Source organism: Pelobates fuscus, chromosome 9 (genome assembly GCF_036172605.1).
Source record: "Pelobates fuscus isolate aPelFus1 chromosome 9, aPelFus1.pri, whole genome shotgun sequence".
NCBI classification, from domain to species: Eukaryota; Metazoa; Chordata; class Amphibia; order Anura; family Pelobatidae; genus Pelobates; species Pelobates fuscus.
Window position 1 is genome coordinate 125,927,331 of NC_086325.1, and position 16,723 is coordinate 125,944,053.

The window sequence follows — 16,723 nt, forward strand, 5'->3', positions numbered from 1 at the left end:
AAATCAACCAGGCCATCTCCTTTCTGAACAGCCACAAAGCCCCGGGCCCAGATGGCTACGAAGGTAGCTATTACAAAACCTTCCGAGAGGAACTGATCCCACACATGGAAATTCTGTTTTGTGAGTTAATGGAGGGGACGCCACCTACTCCAGACATGACCCAAGCACACATCATACTGCTACCGAAGCCTGACAAAGACCACTCCCAACCTGAGGCATACCGACCTATCTCACTCATAAACCATGACAGTAAAATTCTAGCCAAAATACTAGCAACATGACTCAAAACACACCTCACCCGCCTCGTTCACGCTGACCAAGTGGGGTTTGTGCCCGGCAGACAGCTTTTTGAAAATACGTGACGAAACATTGACATAATCTGGACGCTCACTACAAACAAAACACCAGCAGTAGCCCTATCCCTCGATGCTGAGAAAGCGTTCGACAGGGTGAACTACCCCTACATGTTCACGCTGTTGGATCACTTACACATCCCTCCCCCCTACGTCACAGCAGTACGTGCACTATACACAGACGTGACAGCGCAAATAAAATTAACAGAGTCAAACAGCCCGCGATTCCGTATACATAACGGCACTCGACAAGGATGCCCTCTCTCCCCGTTGCTCTTTGTCTTAACTCTCGAACCCCTCCTACAGGCAATCAGGGAACACCCCGACATAACAGGGGCGAGAATAGCAGACCAGGAATTCTTAGTTTCCGGGTATCCGGACGACGTCCTCCTCACCTTGACCGACCCCCTCAACTCCCTACATGCGCTAATGCCCCTCTTGCAGAACTACAGCACAATCTCAGGCTACAAGGTCAACATGGAGAAATCCAGTGCCCTCCCAATCCTCCTCACACAACGCGAGATCACCCGAATTACTTCGGAGTACCACATACGAGTGTCCCAATCCTATCTCTCCTATCTCGGCATTAAACTATCAGCAGATCCTGCAGCATTTCACAAATTAAATTATACCCCCCTAATCACGAAACTTATAGCGGACATGGAGACCTGGGCGGACAAACCAATCTCATGGATCGGGAGGATCCATTCGGTCAAAATGAATGTCCTACCTCGCATCCTTTTCCTGTTCCAGACCTTGCCCCTCCCCATTACAAAGCACGACCTGAAGCCGTTACAGCGGACTATTGACCGCTTCATTTTGCACAACAAGAGACATAGGGTATCCCGCAACATCCTATACCACCCCAAAGCGAGAGGCGGCCTGGGCCTTCCACATTTACATTTCTATTACCTAGCGGCCCACCTGACGCAAATAGCAATGTGGCACACCCCCCCTGAGACCAGGAGATGGGTAGACCTGGAATCTCTGATTATGCAATCAGACCTTCCACAGTTTTACATTTGGACCCCGAAAGAGCATAGAGCACTCCTGCGGACCAACTGCCCAGCCATCACAAACTCAATCCACATTTGGGACAAGTACGCAATAAAATATGACCCAACAGCAGCATCATCCCCCCTCACCCCCATTTATCGAAATAGGGCATTCATCCCAGGCATGAGGCCTAAAGGCCTAGAAAGGGCGGACCTACAACGAGTCCACCAACTATACATAGGGAACGAAATCGTCCCGTTCTCAGAACTGCAAACTAGAACGACATTAACCCTGGCAGATTTTTTCAGATACCTACAAATTCGAAATTACGCTAACCAAGAGTCGGTCAAATCAGCGGCCAAAACCAAACCAACTTTCTTTGAAAATATATGTTTAGCCGAGCGCTACCGCAGGGGCATGATATCCCTCCACTACTCCTACCTCTGTTCCACCACACGGGAATGGGGCAGCCTTCATTACACTGACAAGTGGGAAACCGATCTAGGGGAAACCTTAGAGGGCATAGACTGGCAGGACATATGGGAGGCACATACCAAAACCTCTATCTGCGTCACGATGGAGGAGCAGGCATACAAAACAATGTTCAGGTGGTATACCACCCGGTTCAGTTGTACCGCATGAAGAGAACGCCCACAGACCTCTGCTGGCGTAACTGCGGAGAGAAGGGGACGTATGCCCACATGTGGTGGCACTGCCCCAAAATCCAAACCTTCTGGAAAACCATCCAAACTCTATCCAACCAAATCTTGGCCAGACCTATCGCCCTCAACCCATGGACCTTCCTACTGGCCAGACCCCAAGAAGATTGGCCTAAACCAAGTCAACAATTAATCAACAAAATAGCTTTAGCAGCCAGGAGAGCGGTGGCCCAAACATGGCTACAACCCGACACCCCCTCGGTCACGACAGTGATAAATAAGATGAAAGAAAGCTATCTCATGGACAAACGAACAGCCCAAGTGCGAGGTACCACCAAAGCCTTCACTAAGACCTGGGAGCCATGGGAAACCTATAGCGACCATTAAGAACAAGGAAACTGGAGAGAAGACAAGTTACTCATGACAGACTGAGTTACGACCCCCCACCCTTCCTCCCCCCTCCCCCACCACCATTGTTGGGTCGAGACGACCGGTGTCCCGGCCCGTGTATTTACTCTATAGTTATTGTGTTTATTATGTTCTTTTCTTAATTTCTCTTTTTCAATATAAAAGACAATGGTTAACCGTAGCAATGCCATGTCTCATTTGAATAACCAAACCATGTACTGTAACATGAATGTAAATGGATATTATCTACTGAAACTCACTAGGCTCTTGCACGAGCCACAACACTACGCATTGTCTACCCAATACCATTGCAAAAATAAAGAATAAAAAAAAAAAAAATAATAATAATATCAGGAAGTATTACTTTACTGAGAGGGTAGTGGATGCATGGAATAGCCTTCCAGCAGAAGTGGTAGAGATTAACACAGTAAATGAGTTTAATAACAATAAGATAAGGACAGGGACTAATGAAGTATTTAAAAAATTGGGCAGTCTAGATGGGCCTAATGGTTCTTATCTGCCGTCACATTCTATGTTTCTAATTTGACCATGCAGCTCATTTTAGTTCAAGTGTCGTCGTATTGTGCTCCTTGAAACAACCAAATCGTATTTTCCAAGAGCAGCCTGTATTTGTCCTGAGGTTACCTGTGGGTTTTTCTTTGTATCCTGAAAAATTCTTCTGGCAGTTGTGGCTGAAATCTTTCTTGGTCTACCTGATCATGGCTTTGTATCAAGAGATGCCCAAATTTCCACTTCTTAATAAGTGGTTGAACAGTACCAAGTGATATTTTCAAGGCTTTGAATATCTTTTTATATCCTTTTCCATCTTTATAAAGTTCCATTACCTTGTTACGCAGGTCTTTTGACAGTTCTTTGCTGATCCCCATGGCTCAGTATCTAACCTACTCAGTGCATCCACGTAAGTGTTAACATTCATCGACTATTTATACACAGACACAAATTGCCATTTAAAAAGTCATAGGTGTGTGAAATGAACCTTTCATTCCCATTTTAACCTCTGTGTGTCACCTTGTGTGTCTGTAACAAGGCCAAACATTCAAGGGTATGTAAACTTTTGATCAGGGTAATTTGGGTGATTTATGTTATGATTTAAAAAGGAGCCTAACAACTATGTGATGATAAATGGCTTCACGTGATCGCTATCTTGAATATATATATATTTTTTGCATGATCAGCCTTTTCTAAAATCTTTGCCAAACTGTTGAATTTATGCCAAGTTATGCAAACTTTTGAGCACAACTGTGCATATTTTCATTCATTCTAGGTGCATTCATATATTATATATTTGGGGACCTACCCGACAACCCAGGCAGAAATACCTTAGAATAAAGATTTGAAAGCCCTGTATTTGACCCTGTAGCTTTCCCAGTCCCCATAAAACCCGTACATGAGTGATACGTGTAATGACAATATCGTCAGTGGAAGTGCAGTGTGAAAAATACAAAAAACAAATATTAACGCTAACTTTGGCCAGGGTTTGTGGCTACTAGAGACTGGACATACCCCATTTTGAATAACCTAGGTTACCTACTTTTTCAAATGGTATGCCATGATGGGGGTCATTTTCATTCCTGGGCTGCCATACGGTCTCAAAGGCAACATATGTCCAGCAAACCAATCTGGCATATCTCAATGTGTAAAAACTGAAATGGGCTAGCCCAATATGTATCCCATTAGTTTCCAAATCACGATTAAACCTGTACATGGTGGGGGGGCGTTGTTGTACTCATGGGACATCACGGCATACAAATGTATGTTTTATTGCAGTAAACGCTGTAAGTATTATGACATTTATAGTTAAAATGCTATGTAGAAAAAATATTTCTCACAAAAACCCAGCAGAGGGAAGGTGAATATGCAACTAGGGATCGACAGATTATCGGTTTTACCGATATTTTCGTCCGATATTTGGCATTTTCGGCAATATCGGTAATATAGATACAGATATTGCCGATAATACATACCAGGACCGCCGGGCTCATTACAAGCCCGGCGGTCCTGGGGGCCCCCGGCAGCTAGCTGTTACTTACCTCCCAGCAGCTCCTCCAGCTCCCCAGTGTAAATCACGTGAGACCCGCGGCCGCAGAGCGTTGCCACGGATTACCATGGCAACGCTCCGCGCGGCACGCAGACCGCAAGATTTACACTTGGAGCTGAAAGGAGATGCTGGGAGGTAAAAGCTAGCTGTGCATTTACCTTTAGAAATAGTTTATTTTTCCATAATGTAAATGTACTGAATATCGGCAAGTTATCGGTTATTGGCCTGCAAATTCACAGATTATCAGTATCGGCTCTAAAAACCAATATCGGTCGATCCCTACATGCAACTGTGTAAATTAGGACTAAACTTAATTTTGATTTACTTTTCTTAATCTGCACTAATCACACATTATTATTGCAAAAACTGAAAAAATGTGGGCTGTTTATAAATTCTTAATTATTGTGAGAAAAAAATGCAAACACGTCACATCAAATTAAAGCTCTCTGTGCCCCCAAAAATAAATATATAAAAACCAAACAGTAAAGAATGTGTTGGTGCAGTAAACAAGAAACATGGAAATTGTGGTTGAACACATAACTAGCAAAAATGCCAAAAAATCCTGTCCATGTAGGCCTTTCCCATGTACTTGCTGCCTTTTCAGAGGCACTGAACATTCCCAATAGAGATGCATTAAATTAATGCATCTCTATGAGGAAATGCTTATTGTTACAGCACATAATTTTGTTGCCTATGGGAAAGCATTGGATTGGCTGAAATTATCAAGATTGATGATCTCAGCCATAAATGCAGAGCCAGGCATGGCCAGCCAGGATCAGACAAGAGCAACCTAGGAGAAAAGGACTGGAAGGAGCCGGTCACTTAAACAGCCACTACAGGACTATAGTGTCAGGAATACATGTTTGTTCCTTTAAGTACACAAGCAAACTGAATATTGGTCCCGAATTTCTGGTCTTCCCTCCCTCAAGTGTCCCCTTGTCTGTTTCCCTCCAAGTCAAAGGCGCTACCATCAACCGTACCTCGCATTCTTCCTGCCTAGGTGTTCTTGGACTCCAACCTCTCCTTCACACAACCTCATGCCCAATCAAAAGCCAAATACTGCCGCTTTTACCTCAAAAACATAGTGCCTCTGCCCTTAAGGTGCTTGTCCATGCCACGGTCTTCTCTCGCCTTGACTACTGTAATCCACTTCTCAGTGGTCTTATGTGTTCCCAACTTGCCCCGCTACAGTCTATAATGAATGCGGCAGCGAGACTCCTCTTCTTGTCTGCCTGCACCTCCCATGCCTACCCACTCGGTCAGTCCCTACATTGGCTTCCCGTAAATATAGGGCTTAATATAAGAGCCTGGGACTTGCTTACAAATCTCTGCACAATGCTGCTCCGGCCTACTTTTCCTCACTAATACACAAATATGTCCCCGTCTAGGCCCCTGCGTTCTGCCGAAGACCTACATCTAACCTATGTCCGTACTCCTATCTTAAGGACTTCTCTAGGGCTGCACCATTCCTATGGAACGCCCATCCCCTCTCTGTTAGACTTTAACCCAGTCTCCACTACTACAAAAAAATAATTGAAAACTTATATTGAATATACAGATGATTAAGAATTAAATCAGTGATTACTATGTTAATACAAAAATAAAGTGATTTATAACTTACCTGCAGAGGGGTTTTGCGGCAATTCTGTGTTGGAGACACTTTTAAAACAACAGTTCCTTTGCTTTCTTTCTATAAAAACAAAATCACCCAAGTCACAATGTCCTTAAAATACAAATTTATTGGTCTGACAGTAAACTAAATCGCACTCCATACCCCCACAGAGTAACTAGTAAAAGGGGTACTAAAGACACCAGCACAACTGCAGCTTATTTTATTTGGTCTGGTAAGTATAATCATTACCTTCAGACTTTTGCAGTCAACACTGTTCTTTCAGAGAAAAGGCAGTGTTTACATTGCAGCCTATCGATACATCTAGTTACCACTTCTCAGATGACTACTAGAGGTGCTTCCCAGAACAGTGCTGCACACTGTGCATCATTGACATTCAGTGTCTCCACCCTCTGCATGGTGAAACTGAACTTTCATCATAGAGAGGCATTGATTGAATGCATCTCTCTGAGGAGATGCTGATTGGCCAGAGCTGTGTGTGGCTTGTGCTGGGGCTCTGCCCAGATCTGCCTCCTTGACAAGCTCAGCCAATCCAATGATTTTCTATTGGAAAGAATTGTGATTGGCATTTGATCAAACACTTCTGATGAGGTCAGCCAAGCAGGCAGATCAGGATAGAGACAGCAGCAGCAGACTGGAATAAATGGTTAGATTTTCCTATATTTAGGAGGGGTAAGGGAGGCCCAGATGGTGTTTTTAACACTATAGGGTCAGGAATACATGCTTGTGTTTCTGACCCTATAGTATTCCTTTAACTAAAAATAGGAAAATAGAAATTACAACATGCAATTACAAATATTTGATCATAGAAGCATCAAGTTTTTTGAAAAAAAAAATAATTAAAAAAATTTTTTATTTAGTGCATAGCATATCATACAAAAGTACGTAAACATGTATTTGTAATAGAAACAACAAAAAAAGGGCATAGTCATATCAGGAAATGTCTAGGGAACGGCACTATTTTTAAAATTTATTTTTTAAGGGACAGGAGTGAGCATTAACAGCACAACTCTACTTAGGATAAACAGAGTTAAATAGGCAGTTTCAGAGAATTGTGGGTGAGTACAAGATATATAAACCACATAAGATATATGAAACACAAATATTATATAATATGTGCTAAATTATACTGTGTTAAATTAAACTGTGGCAGGTGTGCTAAACAGGTATATTATCTAAACATACTAACAAAATATCAAAGGTATTGCAAACATTATACAGAGTATGGCCGTGCGTTTAACAGCCAAGCAGCAGGCATGGAGTGTGGGCCAGCCTATTCCTAGTGTCAGGCAGTCCCAACCTCTGCCATCCTACATCTATATATCCATAGATTGACGTTTCAGTCCTCTCTAGGACTTTCCTCATGATCAAGATACTAATTTACAAATAAAACCATGCCAAAATATAAAGCAGAGTTAATAAAAAAAAAAAAAAGTAAGTGGTGGGTGGGCTGAACCAGGCAGTCTCAGCCCACAGGAAGGGATGGTCTGTATTTATAGGCCAGATAACTCCTCCCTCAACTACAGGCTTCACCTAACGGCTCAGCCTTCTAATTTCTGGTCGTATACAATAAGCTGAGTTATAGTAATGGTGGTGTAAGTCGGTTGTCGTGTGCCGGAACCAACGTAAAAAGGGTAGGCCTGTAAAAGGGGGCAAAATGTTTAACACTGAACACATGTTGACATTACATAACCAATACTTCAATGCATGTCTTAATTCCCCGTAAGGTTGAGGGATATATATGGCATATGCAGATGACTCTACTGTCCCAGTCATTAGATTATATGTACTGGGATATTACTAAAGGTAGTAGGAGCAGCACATATTATATAATAATGACCTGAAAATGTTAACAGTTGTATTCAAGTAACTTTAAAGTGCTGTGAGCTAGTTAAAGGTTAAGGTTGGAAAAAAATATGTGAACATCTACATGGAATCGAATGAGTAGGGTTTGAGGATTTCATATGCGGAAGAGAGTTTATTGAAAATGGCCAGAGCCCAACGCATGAACAGGTGGCATTGGCAGAGAGTATTGCGTATGCCAGCAATTAAACCCTGGAATGTAGGGGTTTGGCAGGTCGTCCAGCCACCGTGGGGAGAGTTTGGAAGAATACAACAAATTGTGATCGAGTCACCTCATCGGTTGCTATGTTGGGACAGCCTGGTATGGGTATATGAGCAAAGTCGAGTTTCTGTGATGCTGCCAGACAGATCTCTTCCAAATCAACCTTATTATTGTTAGTGAGGGGCACTAACTGGTAATAATTCCCATGCTGCTGATTTACTAAAAGAGGGTAGGTTCCGTGTCACTGAGGGAAAAGTGTCACAGATCCAGTTAACTATGAAATTGGCTGCAATCCAGTGTGGGTAGTCCAGAGATGAGTAACAATGGTGGAGTGAACATGGTTTCCCTGTTTTGGTGGGATAGAAATTTTAGCGACATGAACTGGACTGCACAAGCATGTGTTGAACGTAATAGCGCTATTGTTGACAGGAGAACCTGGGAGCAGGTTGAGTGGATTGGGAATCAATTAGCTCCCTTGTGTAAGATATATGGTAAAGTTCAGCAGACCAAAGAGACTGAAGATCCATATGGGAAATTGGCATTGTTGCCAAGAAAGGATTTTCCCTTTCCCGGATATGCTGGACTTAGTCTGCGGGGAGGCTGAACTGCAATGAAATCAAGCCTAATGTATTTCCAGAAATTAAAATTGGTGTAGGGGCAAAAGGTTGATCGAGACAGCAGAGTTCCAAAGGATGTACCAGATACAAAAGACATCTGCTTCAGGGTGCGGCGTTCGTTTCCATAATCGTTACACTCATGTAGATAATATATTACAGCGGGACAGTACTGATGTACAAGAGGAGCCTACAGATAGATTATGCAACTATATTTAATAGTTTGGGCATCTCTTCGCTTCAAACGTAAGACGGGGGGGCAAAGTAAAATGCTCAGTTCGCCAAATATTGTGCAAATGCCACTTGGACCGATGCACTGGGAGCAACTTGAAGATGAGGAATATGGCATTTTCCTAGTCAGGCTGCTTCTGTGGCCCTTAAGATAAGCCAAATTCCAAGGTCTAATGCTGGGAACTTTAAAGAACGAGGAGCCAATAATAAAATTGAGCAGATATTATTAGGATTCCCATTAATTAGGCTAAAATGATAGGCATACCCGCAAAAAAAAAGGGGGTTGTTAAAAGGACATCAGGAAACGAATAAAAGTAATGTTTTGTTAAAATTGTTGTTAAAGGACACTCTGTCATTGTATGTAGAGGGACAGGGGGAAGGCATACCAAGTAATACTGCCATAACCCAAATTATTTTATATGTTAAATTTCATCTGCCATTTTAGTTCCCAGTCCCCCAATCTATCCAAATCCCTTTGCAGCAAAGCAATATCCTGCACGCAATTATTACTTTACAAAGTTTTGTGTCATCTGCAAACACTGAAACATGACTTTCAATGCCTATTTCAAGATCATTTATAAATATGTTAAATAGAAGCAGTCCCAAAACAGAACCCTGAGGGACACCACTTACCACTTTTGTCCAGCATGAAAATGTACCATTAATTACAACTCGTTGTACTCTATTCTTAAGCCAATGTTCTACCCAAGAACAAGAATACTCATCTAGGCGAATTTCTTTTAGTTTGAAGACTAACCTATTGTGAGGAACCATATCAAATGCCATGGCACAATCCAAGTAGATCACATCCACTGCAACACCCTGATCTATACTTCTACTTACTTCTTCATAAAATGCAATTAGGTTAGTTTGACATGATTAGGTTAGTTTGACACTATTGAAATATATGTTTGAACAAAGTATGTATGTATGTATGAAAGAATGAATGGAGGAGAAGAATGTTACAAGAAGTTATTTTTTCATTTATTCATATAGATATTTTTTATTTTTTTTTATCTCTCTCTCCCATGTCCCTATCTTTATTATAGGCACTATTGGAAGATTTTCGGACTGTAATATACATATCTTATTTGATATGTATTTTGTATTTAACAAACTTCTCAAATGGAATGGTGATGTTTTATTAGTCATGCATTTAAGAAAACACTTAATAAATATAAAAAAATATAAACCAATATTCGATTCTGCCACTAATGGTAATAAAGATGAATTAGTCTTAACTAATAAATTGGAGGTTAGGACAAACCCCAATACCTGTTAGAAGTAAAATTACGCCTGTGTGTAAGCCTACTGTGACACCTGTAAAGAAACAACTAGAGGAGAAGTGTGAGTATTGAGGGAGATGGCTCTTAGTGACAAAAGGTGAGAACGAATATGGAACAGTCAGATTATACCATCTGTGTTTCCTATCTTTGAACTACTGGCAAGTCTAGTTGCTATGTCCATCCCAAGTAAAGAGGAACTTACTCTACAGATAATAACATTAGACGAGGAAACATGTCCTGGACAGCAACTGGTCGTGTAACACTGAGGGGATAGAAGTAAGGAGCATGATGTAGGGTACTACATGGGATGGTAAGACGTCTCAAGTCAGGAAATTCTATACATTATTAGTGTCAACAATTGTTCATAAGGATGAAAGGATGGCTTACATCCATGTCATGCTGTCTGTGTTTCCAGCTTGGGTGCTGACACAAGGTAGGGGAGCCCAGAGCTAGAAACCCAAGTCTATACAGCACAGTTTTAAGAGCATAAGAAGGGAATGGCACGCCTTTATGTCAGAGCTCACCGATAAATGGAATGGTACAAGATCGCCAAGAACTGGGGCTGGGTTATGGCTGGAGTGCATGGACTAGGTGGGGTGGAGGGTTTGGCTGGGGAGCCTGGATTAAAATCTTACTAGTTCTGAGTTGTGCAACATCTATATGTAGAGTAAATGTGACAGGTATATAGGCGATAGTATAACAACTGGCAGCTTGCATAGTGTTGAATGGCGAAAAATAAGCTAAATGAGGGAAAAGTGAGGCCCTTCTAAGTGCCAAGTGACTGAGAGGCTCTAGCTATGAATTGGCAGAGGGACTGAGGCCACCGAACAATGTGGCAAGAATGGATTCAAAGGAGTGTTTGTGACATGTGAGGCCCTACCTAAGACCTAGAGAGGTAGGAGCAAGGCTTTAGCTATGAGTTGGGTCGATGGATGAATAGCATGAGGATGGGTGTAGGCCTTGCATGACTGAATTACAAATAAACAATAATATGGCCCACACCAATACTCTTAACAGCCAGTTGATCTATCACTAAGGAATGTAGAGGAATAGAAATGTAATGAATTAATAGAAAGTATGTTGGAACGTACATATCTTGCCGAACTAGTGTGTGGTTGAGCTTGAGAAAGTAATATCCGGGATCAACCTAAAGACACAATGGGAACGTTAATAGAAATATGTCCAGTATGGTAAGAGCTTATTGAGGTAAGGGTATAAACCACTGCCATATTCCCCTGAGAAAGTCCGTCAAAAGGACGAAACGTGTAGGGCCAGGAGAAAGGACACAGTGACTTAGTTTATTTTGTATTTTATTGTATTTTTTTTTATCAACTTTTAAATTGCTGTACATCTGGATCTGAGGCTGCTATCCAGTTGCTGACCACAGAGGATTGTGTTGTTTTGTACTCTGGGTCCTGAAACAACTCATGATACGCAAGTTTGAAGAATCCAGCTTGTAGGTGTGACTTAAATAAAAGGTGTTATAATTTTTTAAAGGAATGCACTGTTTGCTTTTCTCCTTTTGTTCCATATATGGCTGATGATTTAAGTGACAGAATATCCACGTCCCATAAAGAAACCTTTACGTGCCTGCTACCAATTTATTTTCTGTTAGTAACTTATTGGTCACTCACATTCCACCTCTATCCACGCCTTCATAGGCTTTTCTACCAATTATAGATTGTATATGCTTTATGTTTAAGGGTATAATGTACCTGTGTTGTGGTTAAGGATTAAAACGTTAACAGGACTATAAGTAGTGATAGTAGAAACCTAGATAATAATAGAACTTATGATTGTCAAAATGTATATATATAAAAAAAAAAAAAAAAGATACCTAGAAGTGATGTGTCTAATTGGGAGTTCCCACTGTGCGTCCTTCCACAAGAAGTACCTGATGCATGAAAAAAATCGGCACATCCCTAGTTTACTAAAAAGGAAGAAAAATATGCAAGATCTAGTACGTGCCTATGACGGGAGTTCTGGATTATAAAAGGCTTAGGTAAAACAGTGACAGATCAAGGAGGCCTGAATATTGTTAAATGAGTGAGAGGTTCTTGGTTCTCAGGAGTGCAGAGATAGGTTCGTAAAGGAAGAAATTGCGTGGGCATAACAAGGTTGAGAGGAATAGTCAACCGTAATATGACAGGGTTGTAGTTGACCCTTGTAAAGCTGGAAATGTTGTATGTAATTTCCCAAATGTGTGGCAGAACTTACTGGAATCGTACTGGAATGCCCACAGAGGGCCGTATATAATGTATGGAGTGACGGCCGCGTGTAGAGGTATTGCGGCGGAAGGCCAATATTACCAAATGTAAGTCTCAAGCTGCCGGGTCTATAATAGGTTGTATGTAAAGTAATGATTATGGCATTAACAAATGTAGGTTAATGTACCAAAGTTGTAGAAATGGACTGTAAATGGAGTATGGACAGTAGTGATGCTCTGGTATTTGATCTGGTTTTAATTAATTTATTTTTACATTGAGTGGTGTACTTAAATGTTCAGGGGCAATATATAAACCCTGAGCAACAGGAATGTCAAAATGAGGCTGTAGGTATAAGCCCACCTGGGACCGTATGAAGCTTATGTAAGTGAAGGCCTAGTGATATCTGAGTGTCAAGGTATAGGAGTAGAAAGCAGAGAGAGCTCATAGCAATTCATGAGTTGCATGGCAGTATGAGAATTAGCGTGCGTATAAAGTGACGTGGGTTGGTTAATGGTTGTTGGGCTGTAGAGCAGTTGAAATTTACACAGTGATGCAATATGGCAGATATCCATATCATAACGTGTATTAAACCAACTTGACCCGTAATAGGCCCGTACTGGCAGGACTGTTAGAGATGAGGAGACACTTGAGTAACATGGCACTGATTGTAGTAGGTTGCCCACTGAGGGCCAAATAAAGCATATGTTGTGGAAGGCCAAGAAAGGGCCTAATATAAATGTACATGTGTGATGTTATGCATCTCTCATGGGGACTTAAAAATGTAACTTTTTTTGCATTCAAGGTTGTGCTTTTTTATTTTTTAAATATTCTTTACATGTATGCAGTTGTGACTCTTGATAAGTACACATTGTTTTCACACTGTTTAGCACACCAGAAAGGGCTTAAAACAATGTAAGTAGTGATGGACAGTGAAATTTCCACACAAGTTATGCACTTTGGCGTAAAGAATACACAAGCAACGTATACCCTTAACGACGAGTGACGGACGAGGTCCGTCACTCAGGGGATTGCCATAACGACGAGTGACAGACCTTGTCCGTCACCCGTTAAAATTAACCCCGGATCGCGTGGTTAATGGTGCTCCGGTCTGCCTCTGTATAAGAGGCAGACCCGGGAGCACTGGATCGTGCTGCCCCAGCACATGTGCTCGCCCTGACAGCATGTCAGAACTTCCTGGTTCTGTGTGAAGTGCAGGGAGCCGGAACAGTGATAATCCTGCCCCCTGTCAAAAAAATAAAATAAAGTTTATTTAAAATCCCACCCCCCTTTACTCATTTTAATTAAAAAAATTAACCCCTTCCCTGCCAATTCAGGGGTTAAATTTATTTCATTAATTTAAATATTTTAAAATTATATATTTAGCTAGCTGGGGTGGGTGGAAGTTAGTGGGGAATTGGGAGATTTGGCGTTAGGCTAACTAGGGGTTAACGTTAATAAAAGTTTTAAAATAAACTTTAAAAAGTTAAAAATTAAAAAAAAATGGAGGTATACTCACAAGTGAAGAGCAAATAGAATATTGCTCAATATATGTAGGCATAGGTGGTATGATCCCCACTAAGGATATCACTCCTCGAGTCCTCCAGTGGGGGTGTTGGAGAGAGTAAAAGGAATTATGTTATAAAATAGAATAAAAGGATAGGCTTGGAGGCTCCAATAGCATAAATGAGCTATCTTTATTGGAGATAAAATAATAGTAACATAAAAAAGCTTTAAAAAACACTAACGCATTTCTCCTGCAAAGTGGCTTTATCAAAGTGTTACAGAATTACTACCAGCAAATTTGACAAATCAAATCTAACAAGAAAAGAAAAAATGGCTTTAGAAACTCTAAAAAATGATAAGAATATCGTCATAAAACCAGCAGACAAGGGGGGGTGGGATAGTTATTTTCCCTACAGACATGTACATGAAGGAAGCTCTCTCCCAACTAAATGACACCACGGTATATAAGAAACTTTTATCTGACCCTACCCCCAATATCAAAAACGTTTTAACTATTCTTTTAAATAAAGGACTAGACCAGCAGACTATTAACATAAATGAATACACTTCTATAAATATAACTCATCCAACTATACCAGTCATCTATTTCCTACCCAAGATTCATAAAAATGAAAAAAAAACTCCAGGCCGCCTCATAGTTTCGGGCATCAATTCTGTCCTATCCAACCTATCAGAATATTTGGACACCCGCCTCCAACCCCACGTCTCTAATATGAGATCATACTTGAAAGATAGTACGAGTCTCCTACAGATTTTAAATGATTTTAAGTGGAAGCCCAATTACATCTTAGTTACCAGTGATGTCCAGTCCCTCTATACCATTATACCTCATCACCTCGGATGCGCTGCTATAAAACGTATCTTAGAGAGAGATAGAGATACACCCTCAACTCTAACTAATTTTATTTTAGAGGGCCTGGACATCATCCTTTTTTTTTTTGCGTTTGTGCAAAGAGAAGATACAGGTGAATGCAACACCACAATAGTTGATGCTCGCATGGGTATCAATCAGGAAGTACAATAGTGGCATCATAGAACATTGCACATTTTTATAAACAACATTAGGTATAACAGTAGTGGGAAGCAATTATTGTGCCCCTTGTGGGTATGAGTAGAGTGGTGCGCTATTCTGTAGGTGATGTCCACAATGGGGTTTACCCCTAGCCTATTGACCTTATGAGTGTACGTAGCGGGGTCACTCAAGATTCGCCCGGGGGTGGGGGGGGGGAGGGGGGTGGGGTGGTATGGTGTTGAGCATATGTGTGTCTATGTCGTATGATTATGTGAGCGTGTCGGTCTCCTGTTGCCGGTGTGTTAGTAGCTCCTGGTGTATGTGTACAAAAGTGGGAGCGGGTTGGATTAAAGTCTAAGTAGTAATACAATCGGGTATGTGTGGGCAAAACGATTTTGCATCATAACTAGGCGTAGTCTCTAACTTGTGTAGTATGCTCAAAGTGTGAGTAGTACGTTGAAGAGTCACCACTGGTGGTCTTCTTCCGTCTCCTCAGGTAGGCAGGCTCCTAGGTGAGGCTCTGGGGTTATTCCATGGGACGAAGTCTCGGATGGCGGCCAGGATTATTTGGGATAGTCCCTGTTTTTGTATTGTAGCGGTTTGTAGAATGCCTGTTGATTGCAGGTGTAGTTCAAGTTCTTGGTAGTCTTGCGCTTTGTATACAGTCCCGTTATGGGTAAACATTACGGCTCGAGGTGTACCCCATCTGTAGGGAGTTTCTCTGGCCCGTAGGTGTTGTAGGAGGGGCTGTAAAGATTTCCGCCAGGTTAAGGTGTTTTTAATGAGATCTGGGAACACTGTTAGTGTGGCCCCCTCAAACAACATAGGGGTTTTCCCTCTCAGTGTGGTCAGCAGTGCGGTTTTGTCGGAGAGGGTTTGGAAGCGCAGTATGAGGTCTGGAGTCGCATTTGTTGGTGCTCGTGGTGGCTTTGGTATTCTAAACATCCCATCCAGTCTCAGGGACTTCATTTGTTTTGGTGGGAGAAGGGCTGCTAGGAAGCACCTTATTTAGTGGGGAAGGTCAGCGAGGTCAACTGACTCAGGTATCCCCCTTATTTTCAAGTTGTGGAGCCTCCTCTGGTCCTCCAGGGCATCCAGTCTGTCGGTAGTGATGGTCTGCCGCTTTGCCAGATCTGCTAATTGCTGCTCTACCGTTGTAAGTCTAGCCTCGTGGGTGTCAGTGCAGGCCTCCAGCCGTGTGATTTTTGTAACTGCCCTTTCAATAGCCTCTTTGTAGGCCATATATAGGCCATATCCACCGCCAGGTCCTTGAGGAGTTCTGCCAGCTGTGACCGGATCCCTGGCCGTCTGTGAATCAATTTTGCGGTCCGGAGGGCGCCCGGAGGACGCTCCCTCCAGGAGGTCTGTGGCAAAATCATCAGAGGAGTATGAGGATAGCTCGTCCGTCAGCACCATCTTGGCCCATGCGGCCTGCTGCGTGCTCCGGAGCATATCTCCAATATCCCTCCCGTGGGGACTCTTTTCGGCTTTTGCCTTCTTTGATTTCCTGCCCATAATTTTCTTGCCTGTCGTGGGTAGGTTTTTTGGGCTTGGTTGGGCTCGGGTTTCGCTTTATAACGCTAGTTTGCATGAGTTAGTGTCGGAGCTCCAAGAAGTGCATCCGTTCCGTTACCTTGCTTGCTCCGCCCCTCGGACATCATTCTTAATAATAATTATTT

The 16,723-nt window shown here is 42.1% G+C and overlaps 1 protein-coding gene across 2 annotated transcripts in view; it reads right to left on the bottom strand.

Annotated features, from left to right (window-relative positions):
* The window catches only part of MPP1 (MAGUK p55 scaffold protein 1), a 188,140-nt gene that overhangs the window by 77,085 nt on the left and 94,332 nt on the right, over window positions 1–16,723 (bottom strand). For both annotated transcript variants that reach the window (XM_063432380.1, XM_063432379.1), the window contains one exon: window positions 6,097–6,165. In XM_063432380.1, the coding sequence (XP_063288450.1) occupies window positions 6,097–6,165 (69 nt within the window). The remainder of the gene's footprint in view (window positions 1–6,096; window positions 6,166–16,723) is intronic.